The sequence below is a fragment of the Pseudoliparis swirei genome, chromosome 16 (assembly GCF_029220125.1).
Source record: "Pseudoliparis swirei isolate HS2019 ecotype Mariana Trench chromosome 16, NWPU_hadal_v1, whole genome shotgun sequence".
Classification (NCBI taxonomy): domain Eukaryota; kingdom Metazoa; phylum Chordata; class Actinopteri; order Perciformes; family Liparidae; genus Pseudoliparis; species Pseudoliparis swirei.
Window position 1 is genome coordinate 20,315,843 of NC_079403.1, and position 18,315 is coordinate 20,334,157.

Genomic DNA, 18,315 nt, shown 5'->3' on the forward strand with positions numbered 1-18,315 from the left:
TGAGGAAATGATATCTCATTAAATATATCAAGTTATCTAAATTTCCATTCAGTTCAGTTTATTTAATATAGCCCAATATCACAAATTACTAATTTGCCTCAGAGGGCTTTACAATCTGCACACATACGACATCCCTGTCCCAGGATGCAGAGAGCATTTTTAAAAGGGATCGATTTTCATCAGGAAGCTCAGGTGTTAGCCAACATATACTTGAAATGTCAAACACGAGCCTGGTTAAAAGCATGGCAGCATTTTGTAACAGCATGGTATGGCAACTTTAGCAGTACGATCAAAACACGCCCTGTTATAGAGTATATATATATATACTGTATATATACTTCCCTTTTTTCCCGTGAAAGGGTTGTTTGGGAGTTTTTCCTGATTCAATGTGAGATTCTGGGACAGGGATGTCTTTATGTACAGATTGTAAAGCACTCTGAGGCAAATTTGTAATTTGTGAGAATGGGCTTGTAACAATTCACCCTTATAAACTCAATCAAGGGGGAAAAGGTACAATACGCTAAAAAGGGAATGGGCGGATCTGCGAATTCTGGTGTTAACTCTCTGCTCAAACGGTCGTAAAAGAAAAACACACAGTCGATATGCGGAAACCCAAATATTATTATATTAAATCAAATTCAATGCATATGCAAGCTCTCAAAATGAACACACACTACAAACAATCAAACCCACTCAAACAGTATAGGACTGTCTCGAAAATTAGGAATATTGTGATAAAGTTCTTTATTTTCTGTAACGACCATTAAAATGAAGCAAATCATGCATTCTGATTCATTACAAATCAACTGAAATATTGCACAGCCTTTTATTCTTTAATATTGCTGGATTATGGCTTACAGCTTACAGAAAACTCTAAAATCCTATCTCATAAATGGGCCCTTTAATATTTCTCAGACCAAGTCAAAAAGATTTATCGAATAGCTGAGTGTTTGTCAAGGCTCAGGAAACCCTTGCAGGTGTTTCAGTTAATTGGGACAATTCAAGTGATTTGTTTAATAATTCTACTAGCATACTTTTTTCATGATATTCATATTTAGAGATATGTGATATTTGAGTTTTCTTGCTGTAAGCCATAATCAGCAATATTAAAAGAATAAAAGGTGCAGCCATATTTTCAGTTGATTGTAATGAATCCAGAATGCATGACATTTTTTGTTTTTTTAATTGCATTACAGAAATAAAGAACTCTCATCACAATATTCTAATTTTCTGAGACAGTCCCATAATCCCTGATCCCTATTACAGTCCCCAGAAAGTCTTGCAGTCCCCAAACAAAAGTAACGACTGCATGCGCACATTAACACCTCTCCCCCAAAAGCCGGCAAACAGTTGACCGAACAGGCGAGAACGTGGCGAGGCGCCCGCCGCTGCTCAACTTCGCTACTGCTCACTTAGTCCTGTGGGTGCTGGGCCCAGTTCTCAGTGTTCCCATGCAGTCTTCGTATTAGTGATCCCGCCTGCTTGGGTATAACCAAAATAGAAGCAGTCGCTGGGATTGCTGCCGTCCTGAGTCCGGCCACCAGACCGCCGCCTCCTGTCACAGGCCAGCCTCCAAACAAAACCCTTCACACACCTCCCCTCGTCACCTTTTATAGCCCGTGACACAACAATAATAATAATAATTACAATTATAATACAGGACAACACATGATCCCAACTAAATTCACGCTCACTTGAGGCCATTGATAAAAACACTGGTAGCCTACGGCACATATACATAAAGGAAAATAAACCAGTAAAATGTTTACCCTTTACCGGTGCCGTACACACAGGCCAAACCATGCGATCATTACATTCTATACAAATAAACTGAATTGAATTATACCAAGTATTTCATTCCCTACGCAATACTTCGAACAAAGAATGACCGAACAATTAGCGAACAATTGTTAATTTGTAAAGATATGTTTCTCTTTAAGAAGATATGGGTACGAAAGTATTCTGACCCCTGTAATAAATTACTTTTTTTACAGAAGCCATTTGCTAAAATCAAAAAAGTTCATTTTATTTCTCATTAATGTACAGAAAAAACTGAAATATAGAAATATTTACAAATGTATTAAAAAACTAAAACAGAAATATGAAATCACTCATGGTGATTTTAGACCAGGAGCCTTTGCTCAGTATTGAGTAGAAGCACCCTTTGGAGCTACAGCCATGAGTCTTCTTGGGAATGATGCAACATGTTCTTCACACCTGGATTTCAAACCGAATTGAGCATCTCTAGAGAGACCTGAACATGGCTGTCCACCAACGTTCACCATCCCACCTGACAGAACTGGAGAGGAACTGCAAGGAAGAATGGCAGAGGATCCCCAAATCCAAGTGTGAAAAACTTGTTGCATCATTTCCAAGAAGACTCATGGCTGTAATAGCTCAAAAGGCTTCTTCTCAATACTGACCAAAGGATATTTCAGTTTTTCTTTTTTAATAAATTTGCCAACATTTGTACATTTCTGTTTTTTTCTGTCAAAATGGGGTGCTTGAGTTGAGATTAATGAGAAATAAAATGAACTGTTTTGATTTTAGCAAATGGCTGCAATAAAACAAAGAGTGGAAAATGTAAAGGGGTCTGAATACTTTCCGTACCCACTGTACATAATAGTTGGTGCTACCTGCCCATTTAGATCCATCTATCAGTCTCAAGTGGTAAACTTATAGTGGTGTTTCAGGCTTCAGCTTTTGGAAAACAAGACACTCTAATTTGTCAGCTGCAATTCTTTTTATGTGGTTGACAATGACTGAGATGCTTTCCTTACTGTATTTTACAGTATACATCCTGTAATTCTACATAAGTCCCTGTGTGTATATATATGACGACTCCAGATTCTATTCAATTCAATTCATTTCAGTTTATTTGTATAGCCCATTTTCACAAATTACAAATTTGTCTTAGAGTGCTTTACAATCTGTACACATAGACATCCCTGTCCCAGAACATCACATCTGATCAGGAAAAACTCCCAAATAACCCTTCATGGGAAAAAAAGGGAAGAAACCTTCAAGAGAGCAACAGAGGAGGATCCCTCTCCAGGATGGACAGGTGCAATAGATGTAATGTGGACAGAAGGAATCATTATACACACATTAAAACACAGTAACAACACAATCAATGATTATGACAGAGTGTATGAATAGTTGGTAGTAGGCATATTCCACGTTCGAGATCTCCACGATCCATCAGGCAGATGGAGGTAGAGAGGAGTGGGCGGAGCATCAGCAGGGCCATGGCATTGTTGGTAGTAGGAATATTCCACGATCCACGATTCTCCACCACTAAAGCTTGTTAATGCAGAATGCATGCTGGGATACTATTCTACCTAAAGTTTCCCAGATATATGGGGTATCCCAAGAACACCAGGAAATAGTACCTTCCATTGCAGAATAGTTGACATGGCACCACTTCTCTAAAGGACCTCTCTCTACCAGAAGGACTCTCGCCACAGGTGGATCTTAGATGCCGTAATCTGCTCACGCTCCATTTGTCCTCCGTGGGTCTCAATCTGTGTAATCGGGTCATGGCTTGTAATGTCCGTGGTTCTCCCTTGTTGGAATTTGGGATTATGTCTGTAAAGCTCCTGTGGTGGGGATCAGAGGCTGGTAAATGCCTGTGACTCTCTTTCCACAGCCCTCCTCTGAAACACTCAGCTCTGTGTTTACCGGGCCAATAATCTCCAGTCGCGCAAAGACCAGAGAGACACCCCTTTTAATTTTGTCAACACTATTTACACCTAAATATCACAGGAAATAAATGTATTCTAATCTGATTCAACATCATATTCCGCATGGTGTGATTTCTCATTCCTCTCTGATCCCAGACACTTCTTCATCCCTTAAATCTGAGTGTGGATTTAGCTGTGTTTCATATCTGGTTCCTGAGAAAATGGCCAAGTTTCTGCTATTGTTTGTGTTACACGATAGGCTCGACTAGACCTTGTGAATTGAACCAATGATTTAACACAGCATCAAAGACTCTCGTGATGTGTTTTTGTTCCAGAATATATGACTGTAGCCAAATCCCTCCAACCATGTAGAAACCGTTTCCCTCATCAGTAAAGCAACACTAACCTTTTTATTCTGCTGATTTCTCTCAGGGAACACAGAAGCATTTTACAAAAAGGACAATGTCTTTTTTTGCAACTCTCACCCTGGATAAAACTTGTCACTTTCTATGTACAGTTAGTAGTTATAAACTTAGCCTATCCCCAATCAAACTAACACAAAATGAAGGTTCAGTTTCTAACCCTAAAACCAGGCCTAAACCTGTTTACACCCTGTGTAAAACAACCACACCCACTAACAATTGAACAGGTGTTTGGAAGATGCTCAGACAGATAAAGTAGCTACACTCCTCTTTAAAAATAAAAGTGCAAAACCTCCTATCAGCAAAAGGATCCTATATCCACTGCGTTTGTCTTTTTTGTTGTTGTTGTTGTTGGTATTTCATATTATGTATTGGGTATCCTTTACATTCTGAAAGAAAACAAGTTTTTTGTATACTCAAAAAAGGTAATTTTTCATATTTGCTCTTCAGCCATTGAAATACTCGTATCCATACTTCTTCACTGAGAGCAAAAGGATGAAATGCTTTGAGGGGAGACTGTCTGAAAGTTTTGACCGCTGTTCCATTTAGTTTGATTAATCATCTGCTTCCCCTCTCTAAGATAGCAACCTTGTCTTTTATGTGACCATTTTGATGTGATACAAACAGACATTGCCTTCAGACATGGTAGGTTTTCTTTCAACCATCCTTGACTGTGACCTTTGCCGATTTACATTTTTTTAAACGAACCCCCTTTCACACATACAGACTGAACAATAGAGAGACTGCCAAGCACTGTAATAAAACCATTAGAACAAATTGACATTTTGAAAGAAATAAACCCTCAATGTTGTTTTATCACTGTATCATCGGTCAGGCTCCTTTATTCCAGTTTGGGGAGATCTTCTTACAGTGATATTTTAGACAATATTGTAGTTACAATTTGTCTTTGGAACTCTCCTGTTTCTACGTGCACAAAGCCAGCTCCATGGAGAAATGGTACGTGTGGAGGAACCTGACTGACCTGCACAGAGCCCTGACCTCAAACCCGACCCACATTTTTTTTAAAATGCTTTAAAATAGGCTAATCTGATTTTATTCAGGGTATAGTCGGAAAAGAAGTGTTTTTTGTTTCCGTCGGAAGATGAAGAGACTTCTTGTTATCCTGATGTCAGTGGGGAGCTTGTTCCACCAATTAGGAGCCAGGACCACAAACAGTCTTGATTTTGTCGAATGATTAGCTTGAAATCACAGTCACAAGTCGGTATGACTGAGCCTTAAAGGTGGACACTATCAAGTTATGGAGGTCACATTGTTCAATATTATTAGACATGACGAGTCAGCTGGAGAAGTATTAAAACATGCACTTTTTAAATAGTTGATGCAAACTCCAATCGTCTGCCTGCCATAACTCTGCCTGGACTGGCATAATGGCGTATTAGAAGCTTAAAAGTAATACTGACCAGCACTATTCAGTGTCATACTAAATGAGTTGAATGAGTCGAATAAATGTTGCTTTACAATTTTTTTTAAATTGTTGTATTAAGACATTACAATGATGTAATGCAAATTCAGCCATCGTGTAGTTCTTCTAGCTATCTACTATGTGCACAGTGGTTTGAACCTTTGAAATGAAGAGGGGTGCCAGACGGTAAAGCTGGAGTTTTTCAAAATCACTGCCTCTTACACAATGGCGGCTCCTATGTTTTAAGGTTTGAATTGGATTATTGGATAATTGTGGGTGTTAACTGTCGGAAACATTAATTCATTTTTGATGGTGGGCTGTGATGTAATTCTTGTGACAGCTGTTTGCTACACAGTAGCTCATCTTCCGTGCTCAATCAAACCAAAAGCTAGCACTCACTGGCACCTCCTCAGAAGAACTGACAAGCTGTTTGTTTAGTATTGGCTAATTTATGCTGAATAACATTTATATTTAATACAGCTCAATTGAAGAACAATTTATTCAGTTACTTACAGTTTGAATAAGAGTCTTTTTAACATATTTACATTTTAAATATGGCAGTTAATGCTTGCATGAAAAAAAATGACCTTGATTTGCTTTTTGATTTCTTTACTCCGTGTTTGTGCCGCGCTAAGCTAATCATATCCCGCTAATTATCTGTGTCGGATGTGGAGACATAATTCCATGTTGATCCTTACATTTGACTCATGTGACTCAAAAATGTGACATTGAAGACTGGACTAGAGAGTTGGTAGCTCTGCAGCAAAGCAACTCATTTGGGAAAATAGGGTCCATGTTGAAAAGGTTGCTGTGCTGTGGTGTTGTTTTATCACAAACCATTGTGGACTACAAAGGACATCAGATGTTAAGGTACATCTTAAAGCTGTCACCCTGTTGCAGCTCAGTTAAAGGCTTCATTAAAACTGTTGATTGATCAACCGGATATGTGAGCTACAGCCAGAGACACGGTCCAGATCAGAGCCACTCCTCGCCAGCCATGATAATTAGCCAATTAATGTTATCTGGGATGTGAGCTAGTTATCTGAGACGATTAACGTCCCATCTGAGTGTACCTGTGTGAACACGTCAATGGGATAATGGAGAGGCTGACACCTGCCCACATACCCAACAAAGGAGACAAACACAGGCTCCATTGTGATGGTCTACACAACAATGAAGAGTGTTTTTTATGCGAGTGTGTTTGTGTGTTGTCCAACCACCACTTTTTTTTAAATATAGTTGATTGATTTATGGAACTTTCTTTCCATGAATTAATATTTCAAATATATAAGTAGCTGGATTATTTTCATACAGATGTACATGTACAGCTTTATCATCTTCATTAACAAATTTAATTAGCCATTTAGACAATTAATAAATTATATAACATGAGTTATGCTTCTTCAATGTTATGTATGTTATGTCTTGCATTTGGTGTTCGATATGACGACAGCATATTTACTAAAGAGTTCTATGAACTGCAAACTGCCTGCTGCGTGACAAGTCGTCGCCATCCTGTCAAGTGCTTGTATGAAAAAGGCAGAAATTGTGCATTTAGCTTTTTAAATCGAAACAAATCTCTCTTTTGCAACACTCTGCCCTTAAGTCACAGGAAACATAACGGTAAGATGAATTTCGAAGTAAAACTACAATCATGCAAAACAATCCACTTTTGTGAGAAAATGTGAATTCAGTAGCTCCTGTATCTCTTCTTGTCAAAACCCTTGCTCTCTACAGTCAAACATGATCATAGAGGTCATTGAGCACATTCAGCACAAATATGCACTGATGGAGCTACATTGCTGAGGTCACTCTGCTGCCAGACACACATGAAGTTAACCGTCAAACCCTGAGGTCAAGCAGATAAGGCCTCGGTCCTCTCCAGACCAGCAGGACTGACACAGTACAAATGTGTAACCTAATCTTTGGCTGCATCTCCCACAGCTTCCTCTCCTTAGATCCGTGCCACCTTGAGGGTCGGGGCAAGGAGGATGGACTTGTTAATCTGATTCAACACCATTTTACTGAGTCATTGTGGCTAGCATTGACTGGAGTCCCTGACGGAGGTCATGGATTGGTTACACAGTGACCTTGTCAAGTGGCTCAGTCTTTGCTGAGTATGGTGCTTTTATGACCGAATTTCCAATTATGTAACCAGTTTGCAGTGCTGAAAGATGCTTCCCGCACTATGAAAGAGGAATAGAATACATTTTATTTCATAGCCAATGCACTTCTACTCCCAAATCGTCACTGTTTGGTCAGTTACTCTTTGCATCAGATATCAACGCATGGAGGCCACCTTTAGCGGCTGTATGTGACATAAAATGTTTGTTTGAGTCAGCTTAGGGCGGGGGAGGGGGGGTCGATGGGTCAAACAAACCAGGAGACTGGTATTCGAGTTTGTGTCCTGTGCAAAAATGAACTTTAACATTTAGTCACCTGACCTGTCAGTTATACAAAGTGAGTCGCAATAAAGTAAAATTGACATCAATTATTATCATTATTCACAGAACCTAATAAAGTGGTTTTCTCCGCTCTAAAGGTGCGTTCACACCAAAACTGAAACTATTTTTCGCGTCGCCCAAAACGCGTGAGTTTACTCGCTCGACCATTCGCCGTGTTCTCGCCATGAGCGTCGAGCCGTTGTAAACGCGTCGCCCCAAACGCCCCAAACGCGCCGCCTGGAAAAATATCGCGTCTATCGTAGCCACACGCGTCTGTACGTTGACTTTTCCTGGGATTCAGTCACGCGAAAAAAGTTTCGCTTTTGGTGTGAACGCACCTTAAGAGGTGCAGAAAAAAACTTAACGGGGAGATGTCAAGAATGCAGGCATCGTTTTGAACGTTGGAAACTCCTCTCATTGGGCAGAAGTTCTTGACCTCTCATTTGGCACTAGCAGAGGTTCTTGACCTCCCCAAAGGAAAGTGGCTTGATTAGCCTCTATTACTGCAGATACAATGTCCATTACACTTCCGTTAAAACGTTTGGGGTCACCCAGACAATTTGTGTTTTCCATGAAAACTCACATTTTATTTATCAAATGAATTGCAAAATGAACAGGCAAGGTTAGAAATAATGATTTTTAAAAAAAAATATAAATGTTGTTCTTCAAACTTCAAGCTCAAAGGAAGGCCAGTGTTATAGCTTCTCTCACCAGCATAACCGTTTTCAGCTGTGCAAACATAAAAGGGTTTTCTAATGATCCATTAATCTTCTACGGCGATTAGCAAACACAATGTACTATTAGAACACTAGAGTGATAGTTGATGGAAATGGGCCTCTATACAGCTATGGAGATATTTAATTAAAAACCAGATGTTTCCACCTAGAATAGTCATTTACCACTTTAACAATGTATAGTGTATTTTGGATTAATTTTATGTTATCTTCATTGATTGATTAATTTTCTTTGAAAAATAAGGACATTTCTATGTGACCCCAAACTTTTGAACGGTACTGTATATAATAAGTACAGTTTTTTAACTAATTCTTAATTGCCTAATAGGGTTATTGAAATAAAGTCAAGCTTCTGTCCCAATATTTAAATCCCCCACATGGGTGTTTCTTAGTGTCTCCACTATTGCCATCTTTTCATTCATGTCCGAAAAACTCAATAATGAGGCATATGAGGTGAAAGTTGTGAATACTTTTTTATTTTCTTTAAACTTGTGCATCAACTTCAAAGGGTAAACTGTGTGCACTCCATTTCGTTTCACAACAAGTTCAAAATTAGTTAAGTGTTCTTTATATTTTTATTAATTTTTTTAAAGTACATCTTTTTCCATTTTAAAACCATTTACACACGATTGCTCAGCACTCGACTCTAGCAGTCTATCAGTAATCGGGGGTGTAGAATGATAGGCATCATCAGCAGTCTTCCTCTTTTCCCGTGCGTGTACACTATAGATTGGGTCTAACCAGTATTATCATTACTCTTCTTTCATGTGAAGTAAAAATATCTTTCTTTAAATATGATTCCTTTACATGATAAAAATACTTTCCTTTGCTCTTCCTCTTTCTTCATTATGTCACCGCTGCTTACAAGAGATTTCTGTACTAGTAGTAGTACCAACATAGAACTAATTGGTGTGAACCTGCTCCATGGAGGATGTTGCACACTGCACTATTGCGTGTGTGTTTGTGTCTGTGTGTTTTGTGTGTGTTGGCTCTATCTAGTGTCAGAAAGCCTCTTGCTCTACCGGCCTGGAGAACCACCCGTCTGCCATGGTTAACACTCCTCATGGTGCGTTTCGTGTTGATAAAAATCATTACAAAATTTGTATTCTCTTCGTACAAAAACACTTTTTCATAGAAATTGCATTTTGCACAAGTAAATGTGGAGCTTTACTGCCAAAGAAAGAAAGAAAAAAGCCACAGTAGTACAACATGAAACTTGAGACTTGACACTGAGCAAATGGAACAAAACCATGTCTATACCCATACAGAGTTGAAGTGAGGTGTATTTACGGCAGTAGTGAGAATCCAGGCCGTTGAGATAATAAATAAGGAGTTTCATAAATAAAACAATAAATACTTTGAATAAATAGAGTTTGTGTGTGATTTCTATGAATGTAGAATTGGTGAGTCGTGCCCACGCCATTCCATGTTCCTCCTTATTGACATTAAGAGTGTGTGTACCCTCCATAGGATCGTCATGACTACTGGCTGACACGTCAACAGCTCATTACGTTGCTCTGTTTTCTGCTTGTACTACACCGCATACGCCGCCCACCCCCACCCCACCCCCACACGTCCTACATTAAAGACTACAAGTGTTAGTACTTTGAAACACAAATAAATTATATCACTTATTGCCTGATGGATGATATACAGTATATCCGTTTTTGATGTCGATCGATATCATATGTGACTACGCAAAGTCTCTCTCTGTACATTTTGGGAGCAGCGGCTCGCCTTTGTCTTCAGGGCTGTGAGTTTGATCCGAGAAAGTTGAGAGCCTGTGTGGTCCCTCCATTCACAACTTTTGAAGAAGAAAAAAACAATCCCTTAAAACCTTTCGACCCAATGTCCCAGTTAGCATCTCTATATTCACTTATACTCTCTGAAATGTTGTTGATGCTGCTTGACCAGCCTGTTTATAGCTGTTCAGTGAAAGACTGAATGAGCAGCAAAATATGATCGGTATGATTCTATTTTTCCTCATCATTTATGGGCAGACTTCTGTCCCAACTTAAATTTATTTTCAGACCGTCTCTCTCCGACTCCTGGTTTTTAAATTGTGTTATCTTGGCATCAGTAGTTGGGCGCCTTGCTAAGGTGGAAAGTGTACTGAGGTAACTCGCTGAAATTTCACCCAGGTCCAAGTTATTTCCACAGGAAACATTGTTGAATCACTTAAACCTAGCTATTTATAAAGAAACACAAATGACATTTTGTCAATACACCTTAGCACCTCAGCGCTACCTTTGAAATAATCCAACTGTCCACCATGACAACCCACCGCCCACCCCCCCCTTACCATTTACCCCCACCCCTTTCCCCAGTGTCTCTGCGAACCTCCTCGCTGCAGGAGAGAGGGTGATGAAGTGATTGCGAATCCCATTTTACGCCATGGTCTCTTTCCCTGGCAGTCTGCGGTCGTTGAAGGTGTGCATGTTGATGACCTCCTCCGTTTTCACCATGACAGGCGGCTGCGGCTTGTGTTTGAGGCGGCGCTGGCACTTGAGGGAAACCCGCAGCTCGTCCACTATCGCACTGCAAAAGGACCTCTACAGAGGGAAATAGAAGGGGAAAAAAGCAGAACAGAATGGGTTTCAGACCGCTTCACCAGTCCAAATATTATGGGCAAGTGAACAAGCCTGTTCTCCCTGTGGGCAGCCTCATTTTGTCGCCTCCCTCCATCACCACCCACCACCAGCAGTTCAGAGCTGCCATAGGGGACAATGGTGAAATATACAGTGTCGCAGGCTGGGAATGGAGGGAATGCTGGGTGGGAACAGGGGAAGAAGTAGGATGGAGGGAGGTGCAGGTCCATAGGCTGTGTAGCAGAGTGTGATGTGTGAAGGTGTGGAATCACTCAACATCGTGTCAAAATGCATCAGTAGTGAATTTGTGGTTGTGGTTGTTGTTGCTCATGCAGGGTTTTTTGTACGTACAGTGATAGATGTTCCTTATTTAAAACATCACGTTTTAATATTAATAATCTATGATGCCTCGTACATTTCAGCAGTATATTTTGTATAACATGTTTACATATATAGGTGTATGTATTCTCTCATCTACTTCTACATAGGCAATGGCCAGTGTTTTTCTAATGCCTTTTACGCCCCGATTTCCAGACAAAAAGTAAATACAAGACAGTTCAGCAAATTTACATTCCCCTGTTCACTGTTTTAGCCATGATAGCGCCAATGTATTCTCACAACTTTGGTGATACCCTTACTTCTCATCTGGTGTCATCGTCAGGTAAATTATTTTTTATTGTTTCAAACACCTGCAAATATATTTCTATAAACCTCAGCTCTAATTGGTGCTTAAAGCTTATGTAACATACTAAATTAAGATGGTGAACATGCTATACAGTATACCTGCTTATTATCACCAGGATACCACGGTTATTGTGAGTATGTTAACAGTTAAATATATTTCAGATTAGCTCTTAGGTGCTTTCACACATAAGTGTTGTCTCTCTCCTCCCCCTTTAACTCCTCTCCGTGGCTTGCCTCCGTAGATTTTTTTGTTTTTTTGTCAGCTGCAACACCACTAACCCTTCCTCTATATTTGCGCTCCCTCTTGCCAGTGTGTCTCCATGTATAGTTTCCCCTGCCTCCCTTAATGATATGATACATGCAACAAGTGTAGTTGTTGCTAGGGCTTGAGGCAGGTCGAGTGGTTAGATGCACGGTTCGCCGCTATCGAAGCTCAGACAGCTATGTGGATTAGCGCGCCCCTCCCGTGTCAGTGTGGAGCTACAGTCAGCTGTTAGCTGTTACTCCGGTGACAACCGTGCAGGCGGATGGCTGGGTAACTGTTCGCAGGAGTCGTGCACCTACACGCTCGCCGCTGTGCACCAACACTTTCCGCGTTTCGAACCTTTTTCCTCAGCGACACACTATCGGAAGAACACACCCCCTGAGATTTAAAAGCTCTATAGGACCAAATCAAATATGGGACCAGCCACGGACCAGAGGGAGTAGCCAGAGCGGGCGAGGCGGGAGGCATGGAGTCTTGTGATTGCAGATTAAGGGTAAGCGATACAGTCAGATTATTAACTACGCCGTGGGTGGTAATAGCGTGTACGCCCGCTCGGAACTCAAATACGTTGTGGACATCCCACACACCAACGCCCTTGTGTTTGGGTTCATTTTAACTCCCACGTAAAGCAAATCTCAAGGACTGCATTCTTTCATCTACGTAATATTTCAAAAATCAGGCACATCTTGTCTCAAAAAGATGCAGAAAAATTGGTTCACGCGTTCGTTACTTCGAGACTGGATTACTGCAACTCCTTATTATCAGGCTGCTCTAATAAGTCTCTTAAGTCCCTCCAGTTGATCCAGAATGCTGCAGCTTGTGTTCTCACTAAAACTAAGAAAAGAGATCACATCACTCCTGCACTAGCTGCTCTGCACTGGCTACCCATAAAATCAAGAATCACTTTTAAAATTCTTCTCTTAACCTACAAAGCCTTGATTGGTGATGCACCATCATATCTTAAGGAGCTTGTACCATATTGCCCACTAGAGAGCTACGCTCACTAAATGCGGACTACTTGTAGTTCCTAGAGTCTTAAAAGTAGAATGGGAGCCAGAGCCTTTAGTTATCAAGCTCCTCTTTTATGGAACCAGCTTCCACCTTCAGTCCGGGAGGCAGACACAGTCACCTCGTTTAAGAGTAGACTTAAGACTTTCCTCTTTGACAGAGCTTATAGTTAGGGCTGAATCAGGTTTGCCCTGGTCCAGCCCCTTGATATGCTGCTATAGGCTTATAGCTGCCGGGGACGTTTTAGGATGCACTGAGTACCTATCTCCTCGTTTTTCTCTCCTTAAGGATGAATTTTCATCTCTCAATCACACGTTACTAACTCTGCTTTCTCCCCGGAGTCCTTTTGACTTCACGTCTCATGGGGTCATCAGACCCTATGAGACGGCATAGATCCTATCTGCCTGATGGATCATCGAGGTCTGGGTCGTGGAATTCCTGCTCCTGACTACGCCACTGTCCTGTTGAGACTCCGCCCACTGTTGAGACTCACCTCCTCCTCTACCGCCATCTGCCTGATGGATCGTGGAGGTCTCCATCGTGGAATATGCCTACTATGAACTATTCATACACTCTGTCATATTCATTGAATGTATTTAAACTCTAAATCTGTCCTTCTGTACACATTACATCTATTGCACCTGTCCATCCTGGAGAGGGATCCTCCTCTGTTGCTCTCCTGAAGGTTTCTTCACTTTTTTTCCCCCTGAAGGGTTATTTGGGAGTTTTTCCTGGTCCGATGCGAGGTTTTAGGGCAGGGATGTCTATGTGTACAGATTGTAAAGCACTCTGAGACAAATTTGTAATTTGTGAAATTGGGCTATGACATCACCCGTAGGCTCACTCAACTCGGTCACTTTCACCGATGAAGTTACTGTTACGTCTGAAAGACTTCCGCTTCCAGCGCTACGAGAGCGGAACATCTAAACGGGTGTTATTGTGTTCATAACATTATTGTCCGTCTTGTTCTGATTCAACAGCGGCGGGACAGCAGAAATGATCGCCTCGCTTTTGGTGTGAACGTACCTTTACTATACTATCTGCATATGGTAACAATTACCAGTCAGGCTAATGTTAGGAATACATTTTCGACATGGCAAATATAAGGTCAGTAAAACATTATGATGCAGGTTCTATGACACAAACTCCAGACGTACAAAGAAATACTAACACTACTCATTAAATGGTGAGAACTGTCATTGTAATTCCTACCGTTCTTACTGTACATACAGATACAGACAGCAATAGGCACAGCCTTTTTCATTGGCATAGCACAACATGTACAGTACTTCTCTCAAAACATACCATGTCTTGTTGCTGAACCTTTACTAAGTCATCTGGTTGGAAAGAAGCTGTATTATGCAATTCCTATTTATTCCTTATATATTTCCCTAATATAGATGGTCCAATTCTTTGTTGCTGCTAACTGCCACTCTTGGATAGAGGATGATGTAGAAAGAAGGAGAAGGAGGAGACATGTCAATACCATCGACAAGGATATGACAAGGATATGATCTCCCATTGGCTTTCCCCCAACCAACACTGTATTCAATTGGGCCAACTGACCAGAGATTCAACCCAATACCACATGCTCAGTTCAGGTTGAATTGATACAACTGTGTATGTTTACCTGTTGGCTACCGATTATGTACCCATTGATCCTCAGAATGGTGTCTAATAATGTTCCTCTCTATTCATCTGTGCGTCACAGTGCTGTCCTGATATACACTATCTCCATGTGAGATCATGTCATATAGGGTGGGCTTGGGTAGTTTCCACAGTAAAAAGAATATTCCACAAGCATACAACAGAGTCTACCTTGTGATTTCCTTTTTAGTTTAACATTTTTCCAAAATAAACTTCCGTCTTCACATGAAGTTAGGTTTAAACAAAAACTTAACAAAACAAATAAGCTGCATTTGACAATAGTTATGCAATAATTTAATTTAGAAAACAAGTTAATTATTGATCAAGAATGAACTGTCAATCCATAACTAGCTAACGAAGAGGTCCTAAACGTTCTCAGAATAATGTAAATATGGATATGCCTTCATGACCAACGGGACAACTTAATTTCCTGCTGAAAATATTTGGATGCATTCAAAATCTCCAGAATAAATGTCAGTAGCGATAGTTCCGACAAGCAATAATGTAAATTTGACAAGACCATAGGAAGATATGATGCTTCTTCATTTTGAAATTAAGTAAAAGCAAAGTGTGTATAATGCCACTTTTCATGTTCACTGTTCTATACAGATGTGCATCAACTCTTGTGCAGGCCATTTATTACCTGCAAAATAATTCTAACATTTTAATATTTCTGAAGTTATCAATGATACAAAAGTGGCTTTTAAATTTCTCTATGCATATTTCTAGTTTCTTATAATTGTTGCCTCCTTTTGTGTTTTCTGGCTGTACATATTTGTTTGCATGCCTGTCTTAGCCAGTTCACCATTGTAAAATACATTCTTAATTTCAATAGGACTCCCCTGGTTGTACAAGGTTCTATATTGTTTGTTGAGACTAAATCATTTTTTATGATGTGACAATGCTATGGTTAAGGTTTGGCACAAAATTGCCTTGGTTCAGTTTAGGGAAACATCGTGGTTTGGGTTAAAATAATAATTGTGTTGTTATGCTTACAGTAATAACCACGCGGTTAAGACTATCAACGATTGTGGTTATGCTTAAAACAAAAAAGACAACATTAAAGGAGGTTTTACAGAACATAGTTCGGGAGGGGAGACCACGCCCCTCATTCAGCCAATCATTCGAGCCGACGGTACTTAAACACGTCACACCTATTCACGCCCTCTTCGTCTCAGCGGCGACATTCCAACCAGCTACCAGGACACTGGTAACCCGCCGACCTTCTCCCTCTCTCTCACCCATCTAACCCCTCTACCGTCATCCCGTCCCCCTCGACCCCATCCCTACATCCCCACATCCCTTCCCCTCGACCCCTTTTCCTTTTCTCTCTTTCGCTAGAAGAGGCTTCGTCTCAGCGCCGACATTCCCACCAGCGACTGGGACACCGGCGGGACACCGGCAACCCGCCGTCTCACCCCGCCGACCTTCTGCCGTCTAACCCCTCTACCTCCCTTACTTCTTACCCCTCGACCGTCATCCCGTTCCCCTCGACCCCATCCCTACATCCCTCACCCCCACATCCCTTCCCCTCGACCCCTTTTCTCTTTCGCTAGAAGAAGCTTCGCCTCAGCGCCGACATACGGCGCTCTTCCAACCGGTCGAGATCCAGCCGCTCGAACGCGGGCCGTGATCGACCTCCACGCCGACGCTCCGCCGAGCGCTTTACTTCCCACCCCCCGGGTGGACAGTACGTAAAGCCGAAAGACGCACTCGCCCAGCGCAACATTCCATGTAACAAACCTGACAGGAAAACCAGACTATATCAACGCCTGACGGACCGCCGGCGGAACACCACGGCACTTCCGGGTTCCCGGCGTCGCAACGACAGCAACGCCAAGGACGTCACTACTTCACTATTAACCCCTGCACATGCTTCCTTCCGCCTTCCCTCCCTCCTCATCCACAACATGTACGTAATGATAACCATAATACCCTGCATGCAACCCTTCCTTCCACAGGTAGAGACACGTCGCGCATCGGACTAGCACAATCCTAAACTACTGGCCTGAAACAAACGGTCCTCCTTAACCCGACACGGACAAGCAGCTGCGTTCTGAAGCCTCGTAATCTCCTCCTTCACTTACCACGCTTCGTCGCCAGCATCATCGGCTGCTTCGCCATCCACGATCCCCGCCACAATTCATCCCGCCGGAGCTCCCGGCGGAGCTCCGACCGCGCCCGCCACGCCCCCACCACCTCATCTCACCATTCCATCGGCGTCTACAAATCCCTCTACGCGGCGCACAGTCCCCAACCGAAGACCGCAACCATCGAACCCAAAATCATCAGTCTAAGGAAAAAACAAAACTTTTCCAATACGTTTACGGACCGGCAAAGCCAACTCTCGATCTCCAGCGGAGCACTTCCGGGTATCCCTCCGCCGCGTCAGTCGCAGCTGCGATGACGTCACGACGCATCAGGGCGGAGAAACCCAGCCATCTTCACCAGGTCGTATCCCACCCCATTTCAAGCTGCCTCTGTACCAGAGACATTTCACCTCGCAATTTCTCGGCCAAACTTCACCGCCAACACATCCACACTGATCCCGTCACCACCAATGCTGACGCAGCCCTCGCAACCATTAATAATAATAATATCACATTTCATTTGGAGGCGCCTTTTAAGTCACCCAAGGTCACCTTACAATACAATAATACAGAATAAAAGACAAAAGCAGATCGAAACAAAATTAAAACAGAACATAAAAAACAAGTCCAACAGCGGAGGAAGCGCAGCAGCAACTTGCCAGCGGACCTTCCTCCTCAGGAAAAAAGTATATCTTACTTCCAGCCATGTCTTTCGCGTTTACGTTCACCGAATTGACGAGACTCTTTACTCTGGATATGTCTCCGCTACGACAGGCCTCGAACAGCTCCCTGAACGCCCCGCCGACGCCGCTGCTCCCGTCCGCTCCCGAACCAGGCTTGAGACGCTGCAGCTGCCGCCGCCACCAGAGGAGGAGGTCGTCGTAGTGAAGTTCGCGCTGATCGCGAGGACCATGGGGGATAGGTCCGGGGAGGCTTCGGCCACTTCGATCCCCCCCCCCCCCCCCCGCTGCATTCCCCCCTCACTCTCTGGAGGTACGGGGGCCGAGGTCAGCACAGCCATCGGTGGAGACACCAGAGGAGCTCCCGAAATAGAGTCGTTTCTCGTCGGAGACCGCAACGCGCCCTTGCGTTGTTGCTGCTCCTGCAGCCGGTCAGACATGACCGCCCACTGCTCGGGCCCTCTCGCTCCAAATGTTCCAACTTTCAGCACGCCGGAGCCATTCCGAGGCATACACGAACGGTCCAGCACCGTCGCAATCTATTCAGACACAGCTTCAAAACTTGACGAGTGACTCACTTTCGGTTCCTCGTGCAGGAAGACCAACTCATACGCACCAGCCTCCGACTCCCAACCGGACAGCCATCG

The 18,315-nt window shown here is 42.4% G+C and overlaps 1 protein-coding gene across 2 annotated transcripts in view; it reads right to left on the minus strand.

Moving 5' to 3' along the window:
• Positions 1–11,004: 11,004 nt before the first annotated feature.
• The window catches only part of grik2 (glutamate receptor, ionotropic, kainate 2), a 260,814-nt gene continuing 253,503 nt past the window's right edge, over positions 11,005–18,315 (minus strand). The window contains exon 17 of one of the 2 annotated variants that reach the window (XM_056434478.1): positions 11,005–11,258. In XM_056434478.1, the coding sequence (XP_056290453.1) occupies positions 11,005–11,258 (254 nt within the window). The remainder of the gene's footprint in view (positions 11,259–18,315) is intronic. The other variant, XM_056434479.1, reaches the window with a different exon arrangement.